The following is a 27,500-nucleotide window of genomic DNA, read 5'->3' as shown; positions in this document are numbered from 1 at the left end:
TCTTGCACTTTGCAACTGTCTTGTCACAGAGAAGGAACTGACACCCAGTCACACTAAAGTTTAGACTTCATTTAGCCCTCTTTACTATTTTACTGTTTTCATGACTGAACTGTCAAAGCAACTTCAGTTTATCCAAAAATATCTATAACATGCTAGTTAAGGAATTGTTGTCTAATTTGTGCATCTCTACAGAAGTCTAAAGGAATCACTAGGGTGTGAAATTACTAAATGAAGAAGTAGCATTGATCAAAAACTACACTGAGCAGAGAAGAGAGAAGCATTCAGCACTTCCTAACCATACCCATGACATGGATGCAATCCCAGCAAAACATTTGTTAAAAAACAAGTGCTGTCTCCAAAGCAAGTGCATTGTGTTCTCAATATAAAAATAGGACGTGTTAAACTTACGCTTGGTTGTCTCTTCTATTAAACAAAACACTCCAAAGCAGATAGGGAGAATATCTCATGTTTTTTGTCATTGTCCACTTTCACACAGGACAGAAATAGTTTGGTATTAGCATATACATGTTGTATGCTTAACCACTGTATGTAGTCACCCTTGAGAAGCACAGGAAGTTAAGCCCTTGGGAACTTTCTAAATGGTGGTACTTAGAGGATTACACCACTGGAATGACTTTATACATAGCAACCATAGGACATCCCTACCTGCCTGATTCACAATAGTAGGTCACTCTCCACCTCCAAGTAACAGAAGCCCAGTTGACCTCTTCCATGCAATTTGTGCATAATTTTGCACCTGGGAAGAATGCAATAATTTGATAACATCTAATTTCATACGGTGCTGTTCAACCACACAAAGAACAACGATGAACCAAAGAAGCAGAAGAAAGGACTTCTTGTCCAAGAAAAGTGCTTGTGAGAACAAGCTGCACTACATGGAAGCACTGTTTGAGTGCACTCTGAGCTCCACAGCTAGACAACACAGGAGAAAATGCAGGGCATCCTCTACAGTTATAAATTACTGCACGTCATCCTCACATTTCCATGCTAATATGGCTTTACTTGGAAAGCACATACCATGGTTGGAACTGGCTTTCTAGCCTCTGAAAAGATCTATTTCCCTTTCAGAAAGTGCTAAAACTCCTACAGCTCTAGCTTAAGACTCCTAAGTGCTGACCTAACACTTAGAGGAATCCTGAGATTCATCAGGTTTTCTGCTTCACTCACACCATGGTGGGGCCACGTTCTCCTAGTGTGACCCCTAGTGACTAGGACCATTCCATGCTAGGTCAAATTTGACAGATTGACTGCTTTATTTTAAGAGTGGAGGTGAAAAAGATCCAAGGAATACACTTTTAAGAAAACATTTCAACCAAAATGGATCAACACCAGGTCCTCTGCACTCTGGGAATTCAGACTAAACAGCAGTGCAATTGAGCAGGTTCACCTCTTGGGGCACTTCAAGGATTAATTACTCCATCAGAGCAATTGTAAGAACACATGAAAAGAGCACAGGAGATAATGAGACCTCTAAATAGGCCTCCTCACCTCAGCTTCAGGAGCCCCGTAAAACAACGTTAGTCTCCCATACTGATTTTCTCTATGTTGAGAAGCTTTATGTAAAGTGACTTCAGCAGTAAGATTCCTACAAAGTGGATACATCAAGTGTCCGACACGCTCATGGCCTTCTCACTGCATTTTTGTCTCACCATGCAATTAAGGTGTAATTGCTTGGAATAATACAGTTTTTAAATGCCAATATTTCTTTAGTCAGAAGTACTAGGTCCTGTCATATTTGACATGGGAGACAAGAAGTCTGCCTTCTATGCTGGGGGAAAATGTTTTATACAGTGGTACCAAAAAGAGCGCTCTTGCACCCTGCAGAGTCTAGGAACAATGCAATCTTCTTGATGAAGAAATTTAGTCTGTAAGAGATCTGGAGAGCTTCTCATGATTTGTAACAAGTCATTCCTTCAAGTGGTGCCCGGGCATAGCCATGTGCTCTACACAGTGATGATTACTAGACCTCTCCCTCACCAAGATGCTAATTTTGAGCAGGCAGGCCAAGAACTGGCAGTCAATGTATTTTGGCTCTGGTCCAATGGTGTCAAGAAATATCAGCAGGAGTTCTAACATCCTTTATAGCAGACTGTCCTCTTCCCAAAGGGCCAGAGACACCAGTCCCCAGACAAGTCCCCAGACTGTGAAAGATAGAAGAATGCCTGAGAGGTCTTTAAAATTAATTCACCCAACAGGTCCAGATGTATGAGGTGGGCTAATCTGCTATGACTATCCCACCAAAGACAACAAACCTTGAGAGAAGGGAGCTAAAGACTGTATGGGACCCTTGCTTGATTCCAGTGCTTCTTCTCACCACTAGATTTCCAACAATTGATTCTGGCACACAGTCCTGCCTCCTTCCACTTGCTACATCCAATGCGCTGCAAACTACTAAACCACAGTAAGAGCTAATGACTCTAATATCAAATGCAATCATTACCTATTTTAAGGTGAAACTGGGTACAAACTTTAGTGCTGGTTTGGTTCTGGCATAGTTTCTGTAGTGGGGAGCAGCCCCAGGGGTGGCTCCTGTAAGAAGATACTAAAAGCTCCCCCAGCTCAGGTGGCCAAGGCCAGGTTGCTAGAGACAATTGATGCGCTTCCACAAATAACATATGAAAGAACTGATAAAACACCTGAAAGCAAAGAGTGCAAGGTAGAGGAGCTGATCTGGAGAGGTGAGAGCAGGACCAGAGTGGAGATCCTGAGGTTAGTGAGGAAGAAGGGGAAGGAGGTGCCTGAGCAGAAGTTCCCCTGCAGCCCATGGGGAGCTGGCAAGCTATTCCCCCTGCATTCGTGGAGAAAGATGGCAGAACATTCCCTGAAGGTGCCAGGAGGGGCAAGTGTGGACCTGCAGCCTGTGGACTTGGATCTGCAGCTGTGAAGGACCCTGTGCCAAGGGAGGTGACTGTTCCCAAAGCAGCCTGTGACTCTGTGGGAAGTCTGTGCTGGAGCAGCTTGCTCCTGAGGGACTGCACCTCATGGGAAGGACTCATGCTGAAGAGGTTCATGAAGGACTCTCTCCCCTGGGAGGGACCTCATGGGGAAGGAGGGGAGGACTGTAAGGAAACCTTCCCCTGGAGGAAAGGGCATGAAGGAACACCAGATTGAAGTGACTCTAAAACCCATCCTCTGTCCCTGTGTCACTGAAGGGAAGGAGGTAGAGAAATTGGGAACAAAGTAATTTGGGCCAGAGAAGAAGGGAGGAGTGGGGGCAACATATTTAAGCACTGCTCTTTGTTGTGTCTGTGTCCTGTGTGCATTTGATTAGTGATAAATTATTATTTTTCCCCAAGATGAGTCTGTTTTACCCTTGACCATAGTCAGCAAGTGAACCCTCCTTGTCCTTTGTCTTGAATAGTGAGCTTCTAGTTGGCCTCTGTCCTCCCCATCCCACAGTGAGGGGAGGAAGGGGGAAGTGAGTGGCCACACAGCTGTTTTTTTGATGTCGGGTTAAGCCCAAAACATGACAACTTTAAATTTAAAAAACAAAAAGAAAAAACCAACAACAACTCAGGAAAAACTGTTCAGAGACCTACTGAAAAACTAGACAAAGGGCAGATGTTGTTTAGTTGTTTGCCTTTATAGTAGTCCTGGAACCCTCTGTTGCAGGCAACCTGAGACAAGACAGCTTCCACATTATGAAGAACTGATATCTTGCTTCCTCATATAAATGCATTTTTTGGTTATCAGAATTACTTTAAGACACTAAAGCAAGTCTGTGTAAGAGTTTGGTCTTTATAAACAAATAGCAGCTGGATACTTACAAGCCAATTAGTAAACTAGTACTACAGTAACAGCTGAAGTACAAGCTGAGCTGTTTCTGGCTGCCAGTGAGCTAGTCCCCACTAGCACTACCCCACACATTAGTCTCTACACTCAGAGAGGATTCAGTTTTCAATATTAAGAAGAGGAATTCAACCATAATCCAAACCTAGGGAGTTCTGTTAACTTTCTAAGAAAGAAGACAAAGCAGTTTTACCTCAGTACACCTGAAACAGCAAGCCTAAAATGGCATGTTTACTACCAATATAACAAAACCAAAAAGACCCAAGAATTCATTGAAGAACATCTGGAGTTCTCTTCTGACAAAATTCCAGCATGTGCTACAGGTATTATCTTTTAAAATGTGAAGGTACCAATTGTAAAAGTTCAAGGCACTCTTTGCATTTAAAATAATAGTGTCAATGTTATATATCTGTCACCTAAAGCAGAAAAAATATCATTTGTACCATGGTACAGTTAGTTCATATATCTACTTCAAAGAAGTTATCATACAAGTTCTAAAGCAAGTTAGAATCTTGAGCAGCTAACATCACATTTTTCAAGTACTGCTAAATTAATTCCATAAATATTAGTGAGCACATTTTGTTATAAGGTAATTAGTGGCCAACAGGAAAACCACCACGTCTCAGGACTTCTCCTCTGCCATAGTCATCACTTGAGCACAGTGATGCCCAGAGTAAGGACAAACAGTAAAGTGCTTTTACAATCTATTTAAACTTCACTGCAAAGTGAAAGTCCAGGTAAGTGCATTCCAAGCAAGCACTGGTCTTTTTTCTAAGTCTTTCTATATTTTAAGAATGGGTTAGGAAAGAGCCTAGTGTCTAAAAGGTGTAAATACATTCATGAAATAATGTGGAAAGAAACATCATATAACTGAATTACTCCATTAAAAAATACACCAAATGAGAAGAGCTTATCTGCAAATGAGAAAGCAGACCCTGTGACCTAGAAGACCCCTGCCAACTCTGTGTTCTGGGAAGTAAGCCTATTAAGACAGTCTGATAAAAGGATTTTCATTAGCCATTGATTGTGCCATCATTTGCATTTATGAAGTGCAACACACAGAACTGAAGTGTGTTATCCCCTCACTGGCAGCACACTCAGAATGGTGAACTTAGTCACCACTGGAAGTGTCACCTGTAGAATAGCCCCAGTGCACAAGCTAGCTATTTGCTTACCATTAGGACACTTTAAATCTATGCTATCTTTTGTACTAGCCCTGTTCCACATGCAGAAGAGTTATTACATTGAATTAATTAAGCTACCAGCATTCCAATAGTTAAAGACCTACAGTACACCTGATTTTTCTCTAGGTTTAGAGACTGCTCCAGATAAATATCATATGGATCGAAAAGATACAAGATGCCTTCTGGCTGTGATCAGTGTGTTCCCCAAAAACAGTTTAAGATACCATGTTGAACTGGTTCCTAGAACAGATATGTTCCCTAGAGGAAAAAAAAAGGAAGGTAACAATTGTTTTATTCAAATATGATTCTCAGAATTATATACTTATCACTTCAAAGAAGATTTGATTTGTTTCAGTGTTGTGTACCTCTGCCCAAACAAATCCTCATTCCAAGATCTTTAACAGGCAAAATTTATTCTACCTTTGAAATGTAGTCCTTCAGCTGCTGTATGGACTGCATACAATTAAGATTTTATCCCCTCCTTTCTCCAACACTAATAACTTCTGGAAATCTTGACTTCCATAATTCCATGTGTCACACATGGGGACAGCAAAAGAAATGGCCAATGTTTTATGACAGGCAGCCAAAAGTCGCAGTGACACAGGGGGATGGCCATGTCTAACTTACTCAATTTGTGCTGTCAAATAGACCTTTCTGGAGTTAGATGGAGGGAAGGAAAGAATGAGAACTTAGCTTCTTATACTGCAGGCAAGACACAAGGCTGCTGGAAGAATGGATTAATATTGCTGCTGTTGCTTTATCACCTGTGGTGACAAGAGACAAGGTGACTATAACTCAAGACTGAATCAGGTTAGAGATGGGATAACATGTTGTTTTCATCAGCACCTTAGCACTCTCAGAGAGCTGCTCCACATACATGTACAGTAGTATGCACCACAAAACCAGTGAGGTGATTTTTGGTTGGATCTGTGGCCCAGTATAATGCCTTTTAAGTGACTAGACATAAGCTAACCAAAAGGGAGAGCTGTGAGAATGCAAGCAAGAGTTCACCCAGCCTTTGCAAGGCACAGGTCAACAGAGAATTAGTTTAGTCTCATGACACCTCAATCACACTACTTGTGAAATCAAGTCTTTATTCCAGGTGGAGCATCTTTTTATTTAGACCAACAGCTATTGAGAAATAGTCTCTATGTCTTTAAAGAGGAGGCAGCTGTGCCCTGAAATACATAATCTCCTCATTTAAACAGGTTTTTTGTTTCAGGCATTTGCTTCCACAGCACAGTCTAGCTCAGATACTACAAAGCTGTAACAGGAGAGACCCCACGCTGACTTTCCCTGTCACAATACAGCGGTACAAGGGACTGACAGGGCACAAGTCAGCCCAGCGTCTTTAACACAGCACAACAACCAGCTCTCAGCTATCTGTGGATAGATCATCCATGTTGTAGCTTAATTGTGCTACAAGTACAGGCACATCTAAGATAGACTCAAATCCAACAGCAATGTAGATGAGCTTGTGTGATGAACCTGAGTGAGAGAAAGGGAGAGATCAATGATTGATTCCCCTTTTCCCCCTTTCAGCTGTATGTTCACGTCATGATTTGCAACAGTTTACAATCTTATTTTTAATCCACATTTTTTCTATTGTATCCATGTTCTCTCTTCCACCCCCTCCCCATTTCCCACACTTTTTACCCTGGCTAATCAAGCACTGACTCTTATGTAAAGCGATTTGCCTACAGGCAGAAGAGCCTTTGTAGCCACAACGGTTAAAAGCTCTGGTTTATAAGAAATACAATTATAAAATTTAAGTGATGTAAGCAATCAATTATTTCTTTGCCTTGCTATAAAACAACCACACCTACCGCTTCAGTGAAGAGACCAGTTGAGTCTTGAACAGAGAAGGAAAGGACAAAAGATTTGCTGTGGAATAGCTGAAGATTTACGTTACAAAGCTTCTAAATTACAAGTCAAGAATATTTGCTGCTACTTAAGATAAATTAGTGAACCATGAGCAGTGCAGAAATGACAACCAGAATACACAAAGCTCAAATAATACAAAAATAATTTTCTTTAACTCCTTTCATATGTAGTGCAAATTTTGCATGTAAAAAGGAGAAAAGTAGCGGAGTGGTGGTACATTTCCTACTAGATTAGGGTCTTTAGAACACAAAAAGAGATTAGGCAGAGCATGCAGACAAAAGGCTCTGGCCTCACAGCCATCAGGTGTTTCGCACTTTCACAGGTACTTAAGCCCACTCCTCTTCTGAAAGCAGCAGCTTGAATTTTACAAGGCTTGTTTAACAGCAACGTGTTATTATAGGGCATTTTGGGCTTCCTGTTTTCGACTCTTGGGACTCAAAATCCTTTCTTCGGTTGCCACATGATATAAGAAGCCTTCACTACACCCGTGTTGCCCGTATCCTTTATAGGTCTCTGATCACAGCGAACCTTCAACTGACATGGATATGCTGAGCAGCATTCCTGTCCTGACTGCTCTAAAGTTCATTCTGTACAACATGGAGATTGGACATCAGCAATAGATGAATAAATAACCCAAATACATTTCTCAGCAATTTAGTAGACCTCTTAAGTACTTCTTTCCAATGCATCTTGACTGTAGTACTTGATTTCCTGAAGAAATAAACCCTTTATTATGCTTCCTACTGACTTGTATCCTTTTAAGGAGCAACACCCTCTCCAATTCTCAGACCCTTCTCAGCCTCTTTCCACTTTTGATCCATTTAGAAAGGAGTCTGCACACAATTACATTTGTGAGATCTTGGTCCAAGTTAGAGGAGGTCTATTTAAAGAGTCAGTCAGCAAAAGTTGATTTCCGTAATGTTTTATTCGGTGGATTTCCTTACCAAAGACCTTTCTGAAAAATTACAAATTTCAAACGTTGCCTCACCATAGCCTGAACAATAAGTAGTACCTGATTAGGTTCACCTCACTACATGGCTGCCTTACCAGCATGCTGACCAGGCTCCTTTGGAAAGGATGGGATGTTTGGGGTGCGTGGGGTAAGTGTTCAGCCCTGAAGTTCTTGTGCCATTTTATTCTGCATTCTTCCACACCCAGAGCAAACCAGACCACTGGTAACCATGGCAACTGCCTCAGACATACAGGATCTATGGCGTGTGCAGAGCCACTGACCCATGAGACAGTGGGCTGAAGGAGGTGATCCTTACTCTGCAGAAGGTCAGTGCCCCATACAAATACAGTTCTGAATCTTAGGGTAAGAAACAGCTGCAACAGACCCATCAGATCACAAGATGTGCCTGCTTAGATGCAAATACAGAGGAACTGACACCCTTCACAGCATCTAGTTATTCAGCATACACAGCACTGCTCCTGATAGACCATCAATACCCATCAGTCTGCAACTGGATTCACTATTGAAAAAAATACTTTGGAAATACAGTCAAAGCAGCCGATTTGTTCAGAACTTCCCCACAACCTTCAGCCCACCTCTGACACCTCGCCACTAGCTTTACCACTACAGCCAACATAGTTGAGTGGCAAGAGAGGAAAGCGAGGGCTAGGAAGTGTTTCCTTTTGTGACCTAGCCCTCCAGCCTGAATAACACCTTCCTCTGATCTCCTGTCTAGCACCAACCAGTTCATATTGAAGTGCATACAAGCCAACAGACTCTCTGATGCTATATTAGGGACAGACTGCCACTGTTAGGATATCCCAGCAGCTTCTGGAAAACAGCCAAGAGGGTGTTCTCCCAAACTGCAGTTAGAGAACACTCAGGGGAAGGGAGCTCAATCCATGCAGAACCAAGTTAAATTGCTCCCTTCCGTCCTATACCCAAACAATACCTTTTTTATTCCTTTTAAGTTAATGGCCTTGCCAACAAGAAATCTCACATCCATTTCAGAGCTTCATGCCATTCTTGCAATTGCAGTACCTGGATCAAGAGATGAAAGAATCCTACATGTAACAATTGCCAGTCTGGCATGGCTCTGTACTTAGTCTTTAAGGAAATGCTTGAGGGGCTTTTTTGGACATCTATTTCAGTTATATTTTCTTGTACATTGAATTTTTTAATAGAATTCCAGGATATTTTGCCCTGGAATGGAAAATAGGTAAGCTCGGACATTCTTCCCTGTTACTTCCAGATTAACATTTGCCAAGCACAGCCTTCCATTCCTGATTAGACATACTCTAATAAAATAGTTATTAGCCAACTAAGCTAATCAGTATCTCATATTACAAGCCAAGTCTTACATTCAACTTTTAGAGTGCAAAATACAAGGGCTCTTTTGATTTGTACATGTATGTCTCTACATTAAAAATACTCAAGACCAAATCCATAGCACAAGCAAATTTTTTCTTCACTGTTCAGTAATGATGTGCAAAATCTGCATCCCCTCAATGCACTCATTCTACCAGCATTCTGCCATTTATAGCAAATGCTGTAATTGTGGATAGGCTGGACCCCTGAGCACAATAATTCACCTGTAAAGCTGAACAGTTTCTGGGGACAAATCCAGATATATTTTCCTAGATCAAGTTGTAAAAGTTTGGCAGGTGCAGACAACACAGATCATACATCTGGAAAACTAGACTGTCATCACTTTCATGCTGAACTACAAGTTGCAAACCATTAGGGAATGAATAGTGATGATGCAAGTTGCTCTGTGCAACATTATTTAGCAATTCTTAACCAATAATGGATTTAGCCCAAAACATGAAGCATCTGTGGAGAAACTACTTTTAGAAACAAGATACCTAGTAAAGGTCAACACTGAAGTCAGTTCAAGTCCTGCAATTAAGGCACTGCATTTCCAATATACTAATCTGTGCCCACAACCTCATTTTCTGCAACCAGTATGAACAGTTTTAATGAAGCTGCTGCAGGAGTAAACAGCCACTCTGATGCTCACCTGAAGCCCTTGACCTTGACAGGTTCTGGTGCCAAATAATCCTAAGAGTCTCTGGTCCTACTAAAGTTTTTCACCTGGGTAACCCCTTATCATTCAGACCAGTTTTTACCCCTAAAGTCTGCATCACATAGAAGTTACCTCTCTAAAGCTCATCTTTGTCTCATGGATCTCTTGTCAGCATTAAAAATAGTCTCAAAGAGCTCTTTCTAAACAGCTTCCCTCCCCCCCGCAAAAACCATTATCCTGCTTGGCACCCAGCTTTTTAAAACTGAAACTGTACTGCTGAAAACAAGATCCACTAGAAAAATAACACAAACAAATCTGCCTCCTTGTTTCCCAACCTTATCTCCTAAACTTTTGTCACCAAGCCAAGACAAGCTTAGAGCTGACTTAACTTGCAAGTACTTGAGAGATTATGAATACATGTTCAGCTTTGAATAAAGGGAGTCTTCCTGCAAGTGCCCACTCACTGATGAATCTCACCATAATTTAATAGAAAACATTATTTTAATGGGAAACAGTGAGCAGGTGCTACATTTACACAATCCCACAAAAAGACACCCAGGTCTTCTTCCAGACTTTCAGGGCATTGCACTGCAAGTACCCGCTACTTTCTTATTTCTGCTCTTCCCAGGAATGGAGTGCTTTACTCCTTAGAAACAGAGCTCCAAATCAGAATAGAGATGAAACACTGACACTGGTTAGCTCTTCCAGAATTAGCAATTCCATGGCTATTTCTGACATTCTGGAAGATTTCAAGTTATTTGAGTGCTTAAATGTCATCGCAACAGGAAGGAGGGGTAGATCTTTCACATAAATTGAAGTGAGAAATTCCCACCTCCCCAACCTGCCTTCAGACAGGGTTATTAACCGTATCCATAGGTGATTAAGCTTCAGCCCGAGAGCTACGTTTGAAAGCCTAAAAGTAATTCAAGCAAAGCATCTTGCATTAAATTGCTAATGTCTTTAATCACTACACTCATCGTGCATCTTCAACTTTATTCTGATAGCATATTAATTGCTTGACCTTTTCACTACTGTCATCCATGCTGACACTGGATAGAGTTCATGTATAACGGCAAAGAGCAGAAGCTGCAAATATTTTGCCCTCAGTCTTCAAAGCTAAAAAATTGTTGCCTTTTGTGTCAAACCATCTTTTACCTTAAAAGTAACCTTAGAAACCAAACTGTCAAACAAGTTCTTTTTACACAGCCATATATGGTCCCACATCTTAATAACGAGCCCTCCTTTTAACGCAGACCACCTTCTATTTTGGTCTGAGGCAGCAGCCACAGTAAGGAGAAGAATTAAACAAGCCAGTTATTTGAGTAATGTAAAGAGCAGCAATGATCTCTCTGGACCTTAGTTTGGTCCCACATATCCTTTCTTGTATAGAGAATAATTATGCCTATATGTCAAAATCACACAGCCCAAGCAGGCCTGGTGTTTTTTGAACAATGAGAGTCAAACCAGAGGCAACAGAACCAGCAGGCCAGCTACTAACTACATTATTAGCTTATGCAGACAAAAAACATTAGTTCATACAAGCAGTTGTACAAGTAGTTCTGACCTCAAAGAAATCCTTGCAGCCCTTAGGCTATGTGGCCTAACAAATCATGAGGCTGGAGAAGCATGTCACACCAAGATGAAGAGTAACAACTGCTTATTTTTAACCAGAGCTTCCATTTATATCCTTTCTTCCCTTAGCTCATGGATGTGAACAGTTAAGGAGGTTTAACTTGTCACATGCACATTTTTTATAAGGGCAAGTCCTTCTGACAAATTTTCTGATAAACTGATTTTGAGATGAAAGGAAGTTTCTTTCAATATTTTTATTATGTACATGCTAGATAGTTAGGCCTGGTTATTTAGGCTCCCACATCCACACCTCAGGGATTGTCAAGCTCTTGCCTTCCTAGCTCCAGAACACCCAGGAGCCCAGGGATACAAGGTTGGCTCCAGAGACGTTACCTGCAAAATTCTTATTTGCCTTCAACGAATCTCACTTCAGAAGTCTCTAACAAAGTGAATTTGACTAAAGATGGGAAAAGTATAAGCAAACCTCAGCTTACACTAACATTGTCATCCTTTATAACAGCAAATACTCAAGGTGACAGGGAGGTAGGATACTCTGGGGACTAGAAGGTCTACCTTTCTAATGAAGCTTTGACAAAACAAAGCATTGGTACTTCCTTTACTTACAACATTGCCATCTCTATGTAGAAATTAAGTTACCATTCCCTTGGATAATACTGAAAAATCCTCCTGTTAACTGTCTTCTACAGAAGAAAATCCCTGCTGGCAACACTCACTTTTTGCACAGAGAAACAGAAAATGAGGTTTCATTCCTACAAATTAGATACAACCCCCACCCCCAGTCGTTCGATTCTTACTCCAGTCATCCAGCTGCCCACTAAATTTACCTGCCTAATTATCTACGCCGCTCCTGGAAGCCAGGATAACACAAAACCACGGTCTAGCGGGGACCCCACCCCCACCAGCCGCCGCCCCCGCACAGCACCGCACCCCCACCCCCTTCTCCGCTCCGGCCAGTTCGCCTCCACCGGCACCAACACCCTCCTCCTACCCCCGGGAAGGCACCTCCGTGCCCGCCCAACCCTGCCCCGGGGGCCTGCAGGGACAGCGACCCCCGGCCGAACACCGCCCGGGGGGCACAGCCGAGGCAGCCCGGCCCCGCACCTACCGCAGCCGCCGGGCTCCCTCGGAAGGAGAGGGGCCGCTCCGTGCGCCGGCCTGCGGTAGCCGCCGCCCGTCCCCAAAGGGTGGTCCCCTCATATTCACCCCGGGAGGGCCGGGGGACACCCCTTCTGCGCGACAGGAGGCACCGTGCCCCCTTCGCCGCCAGACTGGGGACACCGTCCGCCTCTCCCCCAGGGCCGGGCACCGCGGAGGCGCGGGGCGGCAGCAGGGAGGGGGCGGCGGGCCGGGAATGTCATTTGGAGGTGGCGGTGACAGCTCTCCCGTGCCCGCGGCCGAAACGCGAGTCGGGGCGGGAGAAGGATGGCGGGGGCGCGGGCAGCGGTGGCGGGCGGGAGGACTGCGGCGGCAGCAGCCGCGCCGGGGACCCCGCCACCCCAGCCCCGCACCTCGCAGCCGTAGAGCTGCCCCAGCTGCTCCACGATCCACTCCTCCAGAACCAGCCGCTTCCGCAGCTCCTTCCGATCGTATTTCACCGTCACTTTCCCCTGCTGGTGGCGCCGCTGCTGGACCTGCACCGCCGCCGACACCGAGTCCTCCCGAGCGGAGCCGCCGGCGGAGCCGCCGTTGCTGCCGCCGCCGCGGGGGCTCTGGAAGAAAACGCGGTTCCCGCCGCCGCCTCCCGCTGCTGCCGCCGCCGCCTCGCTGCTCCCGGTCGCCACCGACATGCTCCGTTCCGCCGCGGCTCCCGCCCAGCCGAAAGGCGCCCGCCCGCCCGCTGCTACCGCCGGGCCGCAGCAGCCGCCGCTTGCGCGTCTGCCCGGTTCCCCCGCACCTGCCGTTTAAAGCCTCTCATGGCACAGCGGCGCAGCCGGCCCCGCCGCCGGGAGGGCTGGGCCCAAACCGGCGGGGGGCGGGGATAGCCAAGGGGCGGCCCGGCCCGGCACGGCCCGGCACGGCCCGGCCCGGGAGAGCACGCCCGCCGCCGCGCCGACCCGCCCCTCGGAGCTGGCCCCGCGTCCCTGCCACGCAATGGAGCGGAGCGCGGAGCACCCGGGGCAGCCGCGGCGCCGGCGGCCGAGCTCCCGCACCGGCCCGGTGCCCGCGCAGCGCGGGGGCGGCTGCTCCGCTGTCCCCGGAGCGGCGTGTGCCGCCGGCGGGGCGCTCCCGGGAGCGGGCTCCCCAGGGGCTCCGGCCGGTGAGTGGCTTATGGCTTTTTCTGCTTTTTTGTTGCCTTTTTTTCTTTTAAGGAAACGCAGCGTTGCCCCGCCACGCCTTGGACGCTCATACGTGTTGTATATCTGCAGCATTCAAACGCTTTCTTCTCCCCGGGGTGGGAGCGGAGATGAATGGTTTTAGCGCAGGGAACCCAAATAGAAAGAAAACATGTCGAGCTATTAGCAGTGTAACAATTAGCCATTTGGAGATGGCTGTCTTTCTGAAAGACACCGGTAGCATTGCTGTGGTCAGCAACTTTGTGCCTCAGGAGGCACTGGGTGAGATCACCGATGGTCCCATCACATGCACCGAAATGTGCCTGTGAGTGCAAGTGAGCAGCCAACATGACACAGGTGGTGGTTGGGGGCCTTCAAACGTCCCGTTAGCAAAGAGGTTGGCCTGTCACAAGGGGCAGAAGCCACCTCGCTGTGCATGCAGACATGGGACTGGAAGTGACCAGTGTCCCAAAGCTCGGGTGCAGCTGTGGGGACCATCTCCTGCACGCACTGACCTGGAAGAGGATGTCTTAAGTCAGTGAGAGATGAAGGGGACATGGATGACCAGCCGTCATTACCTGGGCATGTCTGCTTCAGCCGGATCCCTGCTGCAGTTCAGCACACCCGTGTGGTTGCAGTGGCGTTTCAGCTTCTCTTCTCTGCATTTGACACACCACTGAGTAAGAGTCTGGCATGAGACCTTGGAGCCTCATTAAGCTATTTAGGTAAAACTCAGCTTGTACCTCTGAAGAGATGGTAATCAAATACAATCCAGAGATAAAATCTTGTTATTGGTCTTAAATGCTATGATAGTGTTTAGATTTTCATCTGAAAAAGCTCCAGTTCTTCAAAGCATAAAGTTAAGCTTCTTATCTGTGTGTAGGGACCACATGATTCTCAGAGATCCTGAGCAACTGCAACTATGCATCAGTGCAGTTCACACTTGAAGCTTGGGCTGCAGGCAAAGCTTGAGAGAAAGCCGTATCTCACTCCTCTGGGTTTATGCAAGGAGCCTGTTCTGTCCACTGGACAGTCTGTTGTGCCGTTACCCAAGCAGATCTCCACTTCCAGCTGCAGCTGGGTAGTGCTGCCTGCCTGGCTTCTGTAAATCTGTGCTTGGGTAAATACAGTAGGAAAATACCATCGTCAACAACGTGTTCTTAGAGAAACCAAAAAGATGCAGAGGAGTTCTTGAAAGAGGGGAGCGGCTGTCTTCTAAGCTGTTGTGTTTGGTGTGGCCTATAATTTGGGTCTTCACCTCTGCATGTCATGCTGGAAGTCTGCTGCTGATGTTCTCAACCACAAAACTTGAAACTTCCCTCTTTAGAGCAGGAACATTTTCATCTTTATAGGTTGATCTTGGTTTTGGTTGCTGATAAAAAATGGATTAATGCAAAATAAGGTAAATATTGCACAAGAGACTTTTAAAAGCCATATTAAGCATCACACTTGCTGTTCCATGGGATATTAAGCAGGGATGTCTGATTTGTCACCATAACAGGATATTTTCTGGAGTCAGAAGAAGGCTGAGGTATTCCACACTGGGTCTAATCTGGCTGTAAAATACTGTAACTTTTGTTCCCTGCTGTAGCAAATATCAGGTATACAGATGGCTAAAATATTGTCATTGACTCTGAGTGTGAGAATCCAGAAATTCGTAGCTGAAGGACTTTTTCAATACTATTGTTGATAGAATATTATAATCACCAGAGACATTTAAAAGCTGGCACCCTCTAGTCAAATAGCACTTCCACCACACACTTGAAGTAGAAAATGAGGTACAGGGAATTAAAAAGCATGTCCTCAGAGGTTATCATTTCAAGGTTACAATTCTAACATAGTGCACAGTGGTTGGTAAACGTGGGTGGATGAGAAACTGGTTTAACTGCCAGCATTGTCATAAGGCAGTTTTATGTGCCATTGGGTTTTCATTCATTGGGTTTTTAAAGCCAGTGCATTCCTCAGGAAGCCAGAGCACAAAGTGCTGCCAGGAATCTTTCCTGTAACAATTTTGCTTCATTTGAAAGAAAGATTTAGTTGTTTAAAAGTCAAAGTTGAGCAAAACTGTTCAGATCTGCTAATAACCCTGGAATGAGCAATGCAGCCCTTTGTGAGCACAATCTGTACTATACTCCTGAGTGTCTGGAGGCGTATGAGAGCATTCCTTGGAGTAAAGTTTGCTCACAAACATTTCTCCATACCACAATGGAACCTTTAATGGTTACACCCATAAAAAAGACAAGAGTTAACATGGCAGAGGGAGGAACAATCCTTCCCAACCCTTTAGTCCCAGTGTCAGACCTACCTTGAGGAATTAATTAAGGGCATAAGAGATCGGGCTTCACAGGCAACTGTCTTTCAGCAGCTTAATCAAATTCACAGTGCTGCATTTCATCTAAAGCTAATGGTTGATCAATAAAAACAAAAGGAAGATAAAATATAACACCACAGAAATGCTGCGCTCTCTGGGTGTGATCACGTCAAGGTCTCTCTCAGAAGAATGTTGCATTGGGTGGCAAGAGAAGCAAAGAACAGACGACATGAATTAGAAAACACGAAAGGCAGAGGAACACTTGCATCGCCTGCACTTCCATATGTTTCTTTCCCAAACAGTGGATGTGGGAATCTTTCGTGGATATAAGCAACATGAAGAAGCTGTAGCCACTTCCCTTGCATGTATTGCATGGTTCTAACCTGTTTTTATTGGAGAGTATCTGGACTAATTTTTCAAGAGGCTTACACAGTGATCCTCGAGGGTTCAAGGCTCTGAATATTTTTTGCCTGCTCACCTTTAGTAACCCTGTTTGACAGCAGGTATATTCTCTTCCTAAACAATTGACGCTTCCATCAGCACCTGCCACAAATGCCAGTTTTGACTAATTTATGTGGCTAAAAGGTTCTTATCTAGGCAAGCTTTCTGTTCAGGAAACATGTTATCTTCAGTGATAGTCTAAATCCCCATTTCCCTGTGCAGTCAAATACTGTACTGGCCAAAACCAAGACACCTTTCTTATGCTGCTCTCTTCCTTTCCCAGAGGCTGCTCAAACAAAGGACCCCTGCGGTTTGCCTCTTCTCCATGGTTTTCCACTGTTTCATAGCAGCTCCTCTTAGATGTTTCCATGCACTCTTCTGAACAACTTTGAAAAGAAGAGGTCAGTTGACTCTGAAATAAACCAGTAAGTATCATGAAATTTCATTCAGGTCAGTACCTGGTATTTTCCTGAGGCATTTGCTCTTTAAGGGATTCATGTGCACGCAATTTTGGTGGTTTCTGCTTCACATGATTATGTGCTTAGGAAGAAGTTAGAGTCAAGTGGAAGACTCATGGGCTGGTCATTAGTTGAAGATTTGCAGCAACCCAGAATTGTTTAAAACTGCAAAGTACACACCAGTTGGTGATTTCATTTCCTTACTGAAATGCACATTAGCCTTTATATGTTCTCAGAATCACAGGAGTCATTTCATGCTTGTATTCCTTGGCTTGCTTAGAAAATACTTGAGTTAGGAGTTGCCAGAGAATCTCCTGCATATGTAATAATAGACTCCATTATTTTTGCAATGCTAGGCAGTCTTTGACTACTGGCTACCCCACCATTTAAGAGCTCTGTGTGGCATCTTGGTGAGATGTAAGACTTTGCTCCAGACACACTAGCAACATCTGCTGTGGCAGGGCTTCTCTTTTGCACTATTATTGGAAACTGCCATCAACCAGATAGTCTGTCTTGTGCCTGGTGACTGCATCTGAGCAGTGTGAAGACACTGTCCTCAGTTATTTAATGTTATTTCTGTGCAAGAAAAGTATTTCATCAATGATAAGCCTTGACACCCCATTCAGCTCGAAGGTGGTGGTTTCACCCCTGTGTTGTGGTGACTGGGGTCACACTTGTGCATTGCCTTGTCTGGGTCAGTGTTGCCATCCACCCCATCAATAAGCAAAAGCAGTTTGAGGGAATAAGTGCCATAGTTCACAAACCCCTGCAAGAACTAAACTTTGCTTTCATCACAGCAGTAACCCGTGTGTGTCATACACTGCATAAATGCCATTTTTGTGTCTCCTATTTGAATTTAGCTTGGGGCTATAAGCTGTTAATAGGTTCTGTGTCTCTGAGTGATTTTCTACTTTGCATGTCCTAATTAATGCCCCTCCCTCTGACTGGTAACTTCCTTGTCTCCCCAGACATATTATGATTTTGTTTTCATTTTCAGTCACTTTTCATCTGTTTGTGATATTGATGTTCCATACTCCAAAGACTCTGTGTTTGTGTTAATCTATCATTCTCAGCATTACCAACTTTTTGTTCTTGAACCATCCTTCTGATGCTCCAAACCCCTATATTTTTTTTAGTTTGTTTTGCCTTTACTAAGAAGCTCCTCAGAGTCTGGCCCTAAAAATGTTTGTTACCAAGGGCTGCTTTTTCCTCTTTGTCCTTTCTTGTAAAGAAGAGACCATTGTCTCATTGCTCAATCCCCAGCTGTAATACCTGTGGCCAAAGCAGTAACTCAAAGACTCCTCATTGATAAAGTAATGACACAAAGCAAATATTTGTTATATTGGAGTGTTTGCTTTGATCCCTCTTGTTTGTGATTTAATCTCTTTACAGTTTGAGACTCTTTGATTAAGAAACTTTGAAAGACTTGCATTGCCGGAGAAGATCGTTGGGTACTCATGAGTCAAACAGGCCAAGCTACATTCAAGTACAAAGTAAATGCCACACAAGAGAGAGAAAAAATAGAAGGAAAAAAAATATGTCCAGATACACCCATTATTTCCTACAAAGTAAGTCTGCACAATGACAACCTCTTCCTGACTTAGAGCAGAGATCCAAGCATGGCATGTGACTGTGGTAGTTTCATTGCTTATATCCATCCTGCATGGAGATTGCAATGCCCTGAGCTCTGCCAGTGGTGGACATTCCTGTGCAATGGAATTCCTCCAAACTCTCACCTCACACGCCTAGTGTAGGACCACATAAAGCATCTATGTAGCCACCCCCAGACAATAGGCTAACTAGGACCTTTATATACTCTCTGTCAATATGATCCCCCTCTCCTTCTGCAGAGCTTCCTCTGGCTGCCCAGCCAGTGTCCTTGGAGAGAAATCTGCTCTTAGGGCTCCTCCTGGGTGCATGTCTTAGCAGTCTGTGTGGGATACAAGCATCATTCAGCTCTGGCTCTCCCAGATGCTCTTGCAGTGGTAGAGGTGAGCAAGGAGATCTTACAATATCTTAGAATGGTTTGGGTTGAAAGGGACCTTCAAATCATCTAGCTCTGACCCCCATGCCATGGGCAGGGACACTTCTCACTGGACCAGTTTGCTCAAAGCCCTGTCCAACCTGGCCTTCAGGGATGGGGCATCCACAGCTTCTCTGGGCAACCTGTGCCAGTGTCTCACCAACTTCACACTAAGCAATTTCCTCCTAATGTCTAACCCAAATCTCTCCTCTTCCAGTTCAATGCCATTACCTCTTGTTCTTTCACTGTGTGCCCTTGTAAAAAGTCCCTCCCCAGCTTTCCTGTAGACCCCCTTTATGCACTAGAAGGTGCTCTGAGGTCTCCCTGAAGTCTTCTCTTCTCCAGGATGAACAAACCCAACTCTCTCAGCCTGCTCTTCATAGGAGAGGTGCTCCAGCCCTTTGATCATATTCATAGCCCTCCTCTGGACTTAATACAAGAGCTCTGTGTCCTTCCTGTGTTAGGGGCTCTGGAACAGGACACAGCACTGCAGGTGGTATCTCACGAGGCCAGAGTAGAGGGGGAGAATCACCTCACTTCACCTGCTGGCCACACTTCTTCTGATGCAGTCTAGGATGTGGTTGTCTTTCTAGGCTGCAAGTACACATTGCCAGCTCATACTTAGCTTTTCATCAACCAACAACCCCCAAGTCCTTTTCTCAATCCATTCTCTGCCCAACCTGTATTTGTGCTTGAACTTGCCCCGAACAAAGTGCAGGACCTTGCACATGACCTTGTTGAACTTCCTGAGGCTGGCATGGGCTCACCTCTTAAGTTTGCCAAGGTCCCTCTGGATGGCCTCCCTTCCATCTAGACCACACATCTTGGTGCCATCAGCAAACTTGCTGAGGGTGCACTCAGTGCCACTGTCCATGTCACCAACAAAGATGTTAAACAGCACCAGTCCCAGTACCCACCCCTGAAGAATGCCACTCATCACTGGTCTCCACTTGAGCATCAAGCCATTGACCGCAACTCTTTGAGTGTGACCATCCAACCAATTCCTTATCTACTGAATGGTCCATCTGTCAAGTCCATGTCTCTATAATGTAGATACCAGGGTGTTGTGTGTGTGATCTCTCTGGAGGGGCTTCATTTTGCGTAGGCAGGCAGTCCAGGTGCCCACTGTTGGGTCTCAGAAAGCAGCGAGAAATTCAGAGCACTCCCAAGTACAACATCTCTGAGCATCCCTGGTACACGCTGTTCCATCATGTTAGGATACATGGGCTGTGCTGTCATGGTACTTTGTGTTGAGGAGAGGTAACAACTAACTAAGAAGTAGATAACCTCTGTTTTCTTGCACTTGCCCTCAATAACATCAGCAATTCCTGGCACAAATAAGCTATGATTGTTCATTGGAGCACTACCACCAAAGCTGTCACTTTTATTTAGAAAGATGTGGACAGCATTCCCTTTGTCTGGAAGGGATTAGTGGGAAGGTAGGCAATCAATAAAGGAAAAGATTTGAAAAAGCACAACCAAACCAAACCAGCCAAACAAACTACGAAGCAAGGCTGAACAATTAACATCCCTCAGCCTCTAGTAATATTGATTGTTATTTTGCCCTTGAATCCCACTCTGCTTACATTGAAGTATTAACCCCTTGGTAAAATACAAAGGGAGAAAATGAGTGACCCAGCTAAAGTATCTGTACTAGTCCATAAAAAGAGACAAACAAAAATATTAAAAGAAAGTAATGGTTAAAGAGTGAGACACTCACAATGTCTAAATTCAAAATATTTTGAATTACTTGTCTCTTAGGCTGGTACTTGTCACCTCTGCTCCACAGCGCATTTCACCTGCATCAAGAAATAATGAGGGATTATCGTAAATAATCCTGCATAGTTTGCCCAGGCTGTAGGGGAGTGATATAGTAAGTGTTACCCACTGTTCTTGGCAATTACTGGTGAGTGATGTTACTCAGCTGCTTGGATCTGGGAAAAAAACAAAACCTGAAAAAACAGGAAGCTAGACAGAAAGCAGTCACTTAGTAATTGGGGTGCCAATAACTGTTCTGCCTGATGTCCCCTCATCCCTGCACCTCAAAGCATTTTGCAGAAGACTGTACGCAGAGTGAGCCCAAGGCTGACTAAGAACTGGCATTGACGTGCAGTTAAAACCTGACACTGCTCCTGGTTGTTGTACAAGAAAAAGATGGTAAAATCCCCAAGTAGTTTGGTTACGTCCTTTGGGAAAGCGGAAGTAATACTGGGCTGTTTAGCATGGAAAGAGTCTGTGGTCTCACTGGCTATAACAAGAGATGTCAAGAGCACAGAACTGTTAAAAGCATTCAGTAATTGATGCCATCCCAGTGCATGTTCTTTCAAGCTAAAAGCTGTCTTGATTGAGAAAGCATAAACAATCAAGCAGGCTACTTGGTGAAAGCTGTTAGCTATGGTTTGAACAGAAAAGAGAATGAGGAGCAAAAGTAGAAGAAGCTCTACTGGTCAGGTGCCTTTTTGGAAGACTTTTACAGAGTCCTGAACACATTTTTCAAACCTTAAGGATATTTCAAGTTGCCTCTTAAAATCTAATAAATTAAGAATATGGAGGATTTCAGGCAATGAAGAAAGCAGATCAGCAAAATATACAGCAGTAAAAAAACTAGTTCATCAGTTTTGTATGTACATCATAGGATGCAATTCAATAAAAGAAATGCAAACTTTCCATATTTGTCTGGAGTAGTCAGCTGTACAAATACATGGTTGGAAAACTCAAGTTTGACAGCAGCTCTATCAACAAGGAACAAGGGGATGTGGATCACAGACTGCCCATGGGTCAGGAACGTGCCATGGTGAAAAGGCCACACTGCAGTGGGATGTATAAAGAAGAGTGTCATTCATATGAGATACGAAGTAGCTTTACTCTTTGAGATTCCATGAATAAGACCCCTGGTAAGAATGTGAAACTCCAGAACAGAGTGGACCAATTTGGCAGGAAATGGAGAAAAGCAACTGGAATGATTAAAGGTCTGAAAGATATGCCCTTTCTGGAATAACCTACAGGGAAAGACTAAAGAAACCAGAAATACTTAGTTTGTAAAATGCAAAAGCATCAATGAAGCTGAGGGAAATAATGTGGTCTTGATCTCATGTGGTGAGCACAGGCAATAATGAGCTTAAGCTGAAGCAAAGGAGATTTTGATTAAACATGATGAAAAAATTCCCAACAGTAGGAGCAGAGACATGGCAAAATACACTGCCAAGGGAGCCTGTGGAATCCCATTCCTCAGAGGTTTTTCAGAAAGAAAAAGGCAAATATTCACTGTTTATTTATTTCTCTACAAGGAGAGTTTATCCAGCCTGAAGGCAAGGAGATGAACCAGGAACCTCTCAGGGTACACCTATCCCTGTAAACTGTCCAGGACCAGAAGCAGGCTCAAGCACTGGTACCCAACTACTTGCTAGGCTACCAGTGGCATCCTCATCAGAGTCAGTCCTGCAATGGACCCTGTCCTGGGGATCCTAATCCCCAGAGATTGTCTCCAACATGCACTATGGACAGGACCATCGCATTCAGGAGGAAAAGTATTCAACTGCACCATATTTGCCCTCAAGGCAAAAGAAAAGGTTATGGCCCTGTTTCTTGTAAAGATATAGCATAAAAGTGGCCTCCAGTCCTAATTTCTGTGGGTATTTCTATATCAAGCTATTTTTAACGAGGAGAATCCAAAAGCCCTCTCTAAATATGTGCAATTTAAATGAATAAGCTTTTATGTGTACAGCAACCATCCAGCTCTGGGGCATTCATGCAATTTTGCTGCACTTAGCAGCTCTGTATAAATAATATATGAATAGAAAATATTCCATATGTAAGCATAAGATGTTCATAAATACAAAATAGTTATAATAATTCATTGCAATATTACCAAGATGAAAGTCTCATTATCCGAAGTACTTTTACAAATCCATAGCAAGAGACACTCCCTGTCCCAAACTTTGCACAGTATGGCTTGAGACAACAGGATTTAAAAACAGAGTAATATAATGCATTTGGTTACATAAACAACATTTTTATAAGTGTAAAAAAGAGATTGTCCATGGTAATTTTCAGTGTTAAGGCACAATTTAGCATTTCCTCCCCCACTCAGGCTTAAGTCATCTTCCAGGAGGCTCAGCTCAATAAGGTTTATACAATGGTGTGACTGCTTCCAAATTTACTTCTCTTGTATGAATATAGATATTAGTTAATCCATTAAATGCCTGTCTAGATTGCCTCCATTGAGCAAGCTTCAAATAATTGGATAGTACAGAGATGATTTAGGAGCTTTTACCTACAGGTGTTGTCCTATATTTAACTTTCTAATTGTACTGGGAGCAGGGTGAAACACTGTCAGGTTCAATAAACACAAGTTAGTCTTTTTAACTGTAGTCAGCTCTAAAGCTATTCTTTCATCCAGGCCTTGCAAGTTTCTAATGACCACTGAGAGTTTATCAGCACTTCATAAAACTCTTTCCTAAAGTGAAATTCAGAGAAGTGTTACAAAATGGGCTGACATATTTCTTGCAGTAGTGAAAATACCATCTACATCAGGGTTATTTTCCCTTCAAACCACCATAAGAAAAACATCACAGGGATCAGCTAGTTAGTAACCTCTTAGTGCACTGACCTGTTTGATATTCACAGTAGGGTTAGTCAATACATTAGCCTTAGATAGGGTACCATTAGTAATTTATGCACTAATTTTATTACCTAGTTCAATCTCTATCTGCCCCACAGCCTGAAAATGCCCCTCCATCACACCCTACTACACAGAAAGATGAGTTATAAAAAATAGTTATTAATTCTCTTTATATTTTGGTCTGATGCAATGTAAAAGGCATGGTATTGAGATATGTTTGTAATATCTTGCAATTAAAAAGTGGTAGTATGCTCCTAGTTTTAATTATGGTATCATAGATAACGTTAAATTAGTCATTAATCATTTAGGGCATTTCTAATGATTCTTATTCCTAAGTCCCACTGTATTGATTCTCAAAAACTCACTAGATTCACCTCAAAGAAGAACACTGGAAGAAATCAAATGTTGATACATGCTGGCTTCTGTGGGTTAGTACGTTAGTAATTCGTCTTTCAAGAACAGACAATAAAATGTCCCTGGTATGTTGTAAATGTGAAAAGATTGCAATCTGCCATGGATCATCCTGAGAATGGGAGAAGGAGCTTAATGAATTAAAGAAAAAACAGGCAGGAGTTGAATTTTATAAGATACGCCTGCAAAATTGTGTGTTCTTTCATGATGAGGCTGGATCTAATGCAGCTGTTCTAGAGAGTGTAAAATGGAAAAAACAGAGAGGCAGAGCAAATGAAAATGATTGAACCAGCTTTTGGTGCCATGTGGAATGCTCCTCCAGCTCAGGAATGCTGTTGTTGAATTATCTATCCATGCCTATTTTTTGATATATAAGGGCACTTGGCACTCACATTTTTTCTAGCAACAGTGTGTTTATATTAATCCATCTCAATTATTCCTGGAATGATACATAGTACAGCTCTGTAGCACTAGGAAATGAGGCAATTAAAGGTAGAGTTAACAAATGTACTTTGACTTCACTCCCCTTTCAGAGGTGACTCCCAAGCCCATGGTTAGGGAGCTGCAGGGGGGTTTTTTAGGTAGCTACTTCTGTCCATCATATTTTAAAAGTCTTGGCAGTCTGGAGAAATTCCCACTGACTGGAAAAGGGGAAATTTAACTCCCATTTTCAGGAAGGGAAAAAAGGAAGACCCAGGGAACTACAGACCAGTCAGTCTCATCTCTGTGCCCAACAAGATTACAGAGCAGATCCTCCTGAAGGCTCTGCTAAGGCACATGGAAAGCAAAGGGGTGACTGGTGACAGACAACATGGCTTCACCAAGGGAAAATCCTGCCTGACTAATTTGGTGGCCTCTTACAATGAGGTCATGACATCAGTGGACAACGGAAGAGCAACAGACATCATCTACCTGGACTGTGCAAAGCTTTTGACACTGTCCTGCATGACATCCTGGTATCAAAACTGAAACAGTGTGGATTCAATAGATGGACCACTCATTGGGTAAGGAACTGGCTGGATGGTTGCACTCAAAGAATGGTGGTCAACAGCTTGGTGTCCAAATGGAGACCTGTGACAAGTGGTGTTCCCCAAGGGTCAGTACTGGGACTGGTGCTGTTTAACATCTTTGTCAGCTACGTGGACAGTGGCATTGAGTGCACCCTCAGCAAGTTTGCTGATGACACCAAAGTGTATGGTGAGGTCAACACGCTGGAGGGAAGGGAGGCCATCCAGAGGGACCTTGACAGGCTGGAGAACTGGGCTCGTGCAAACTGCTTGAAGTTCAACAAGGCCAAGTGCAAGGTCCTGCACATGGGTTGGGGCAATCCCAAGCCCAGTTACAGGCTGGGTGGAGAACAGATATAAAACAGTTCAGAGGAGAAGGACTTAGGGGTGATGGTGAATGAGAAGCTCAACATGAGCCAGCAATGTGCTCTTGCAGCTCAGAAAGCCAACTGTGTCCTGGGCTGCAGCAAAAGAAGCATGGCCAGCAGGTCCAAGTAGGTGATTCTCCCCCTTTTCTCAGCTCTCATGAGACCCCACCTGGAGTACTGTGTCCAGTTCTGGAGCACCCAACATAAGGACATGGAGCCCTCGGATTAGGTCCAGAGGAGGGCTATAAATATGATCAGAGGGCTGGAGCACCTCTTCTATAAAGACAGGCTGAGAGAGTTGGGATTGTTCATCTTGGAGAAGAGAAGGCTCTGAGGAGACCTCATAGTGACCTTCCAGTACCAGAAGGGGCTGCAGGAAAGCTGGGGAGGGACTTTTTATGAGGGCTTGTAGTAAGATGACAAGAGGTAAGGGATCAAAACTGGAAAAGGGGAGATTTAGGTTAGACACTGGGAGGAAATCGCTTAGTATGAGGGTGGTGAGACACTGGCACAGGTTGCCCGGGGAAGTTGTGGAGGCCCCATCCCTGGATGAGTTCAAGGATAGGTTGGATGGGGCCCTGAGTGACCTAATCTAGTGGGAGGTGTGCCTGCCCATGCAGGGAGGTTGAACTAGATTATCTTTAAGGTCCCTTCCAACTCAAACCATTCTATGATTCTGTGATTTTCTACACAGTGCAGGAGGCACCTCAGAAGAGCAATCCAAAAACCTCCTACTTTTGCAGAAGATGCCCAAACTAAGTCCAAAGCAGTGAGCCTCATTCAGAATTGCCTTGGTTGATTCTGAACAAAAGCTAGAAGCAGTGTAGCAGCATCGCTGCAGCATTTTATTTGGGTCTATATACCACACTTCTTTCAGCATGACTTCAGGGGCTGTAGGGGCTGCACTGGTGGGCACTGGGGTAGCTAGAGTAGTCTCCTGGGAGGAGGCATTTTTTTAGGGTAACTCTGAAACCATCTTAGAATCAACTTCTCCAGCTTTCTACACAAGCCCTCCAACTATGATGTAGCTATTTAGACAGTGGAAAACAGACATTTACTCACTGCATCTCCTTAGGAGTTGGTGCTCCCCATCACACCCTAAAACACTTCTTTCTGCCAGCAATTGTCTTGAACAATACTATTAAACAGACTTTCAACAGGTTTTTAAGTTAATAGAAGTATTGCACTCATAAGAAGGCCACACAGTGCTCACCTGAGTTACATTTTTAGGAATCTCATTTTTAAAATAATAAAATAATAAAGAAAAAAACAGATAGTCGTTATTGGCTAAAGGAAGGTGGAGAAATGAATTCTGAAATTATTCTGAGTTTATAGTGCTCTATGTTGCAGCATGCCTGGATTCATATATCAGACTGTATAATATTATTATCATAAAATATATTACATTTATGGCAGTTACTATTTTACCATTAAGTAATTCAGCAATAATGAGGTGTTTGTTCAATAGTGGTATTACCTGGCTGACCTAAATTTTTTCTGTGTTAGCTATGGGGTTTGTGAATCCTCTAGGTTCATAGATTAACATGTCATGTCATGTTTCTTTTCATGTTAAAGCATTTATGCTATATTTGTCAAAATTAACAGAAGGTTTTAAGTAAGCCATTCTCCTTATGGCATGGCCAGGTTGTTTACTTCTAATTTTCTTATGAGTATTGTTATTAAATGTTGTTCCTCATAGCAGGGTCCCATGTATTTTCAGTCCTCTGTATTTTCAGTAAAGTCTGCTGAAGTGTTTCCTCCCTTAGTGTTCCTATTAGCCACAACAAATCTTTCCTGTACTGCCTGTGCATGCTCTGACTGACATTTCAACACTGACTCATGACTGAGAAGAGATTAAGACTTCAGCTCGACAGGTTATAATCCTCTGCCTCCAACAGGAATGCCTGCTGCCTACAGAGCAAAGTAGGGCTCTGATATCTTACAACTGCCAGTCCCATGCCTAAGGGGGCATGATGGCCCTGGCTGATGCAATTCAGCTTGCTCTGATTAGATAGGGGGGAAAAAAATACACGCGTATCTAATCAAAGCATGGGAAATATTTTATTGGATTACTAATGCACTTGGAAAATCTATGGTAACATTTATTAAATAAGTGTTTGGTCACATGTGTAACCTCA

At 43.8% G+C, this 27,500-nt stretch overlaps 1 protein-coding gene across 2 annotated transcripts in view; it reads right to left on the bottom strand.

The window, feature by feature from the left end:
* The window catches only part of PPP1R14C (protein phosphatase 1 regulatory inhibitor subunit 14C), a 51,894-nt gene extending 38,516 nt beyond the window's left edge, over positions 1-13,378 (bottom strand). The window contains exon 1 of one of the 2 annotated variants that reach the window (XM_051615528.1): positions 12,958-13,378. In XM_051615528.1, the coding sequence (XP_051471488.1) occupies positions 12,958-13,236 (279 nt within the window). In that variant the 5' untranslated portion in view covers positions 13,237-13,378. The remainder of the gene's footprint in view (positions 1-12,957) is intronic. The other variant, XM_051615527.1, reaches the window with a different exon arrangement.
* Between the last annotated feature and the right edge of the window lie 14,122 nt (positions 13,379-27,500).

The sequence above is a fragment of the Apus apus genome, chromosome 3, assembly GCF_020740795.1.
Source record: "Apus apus isolate bApuApu2 chromosome 3, bApuApu2.pri.cur, whole genome shotgun sequence".
NCBI classification, from domain to species: Eukaryota; Metazoa; Chordata; class Aves; order Apodiformes; family Apodidae; genus Apus; species Apus apus.
Note: the sequence above shows the minus strand (reverse complement) of the source record. Positions and strands in the feature narration are given on the sequence as shown.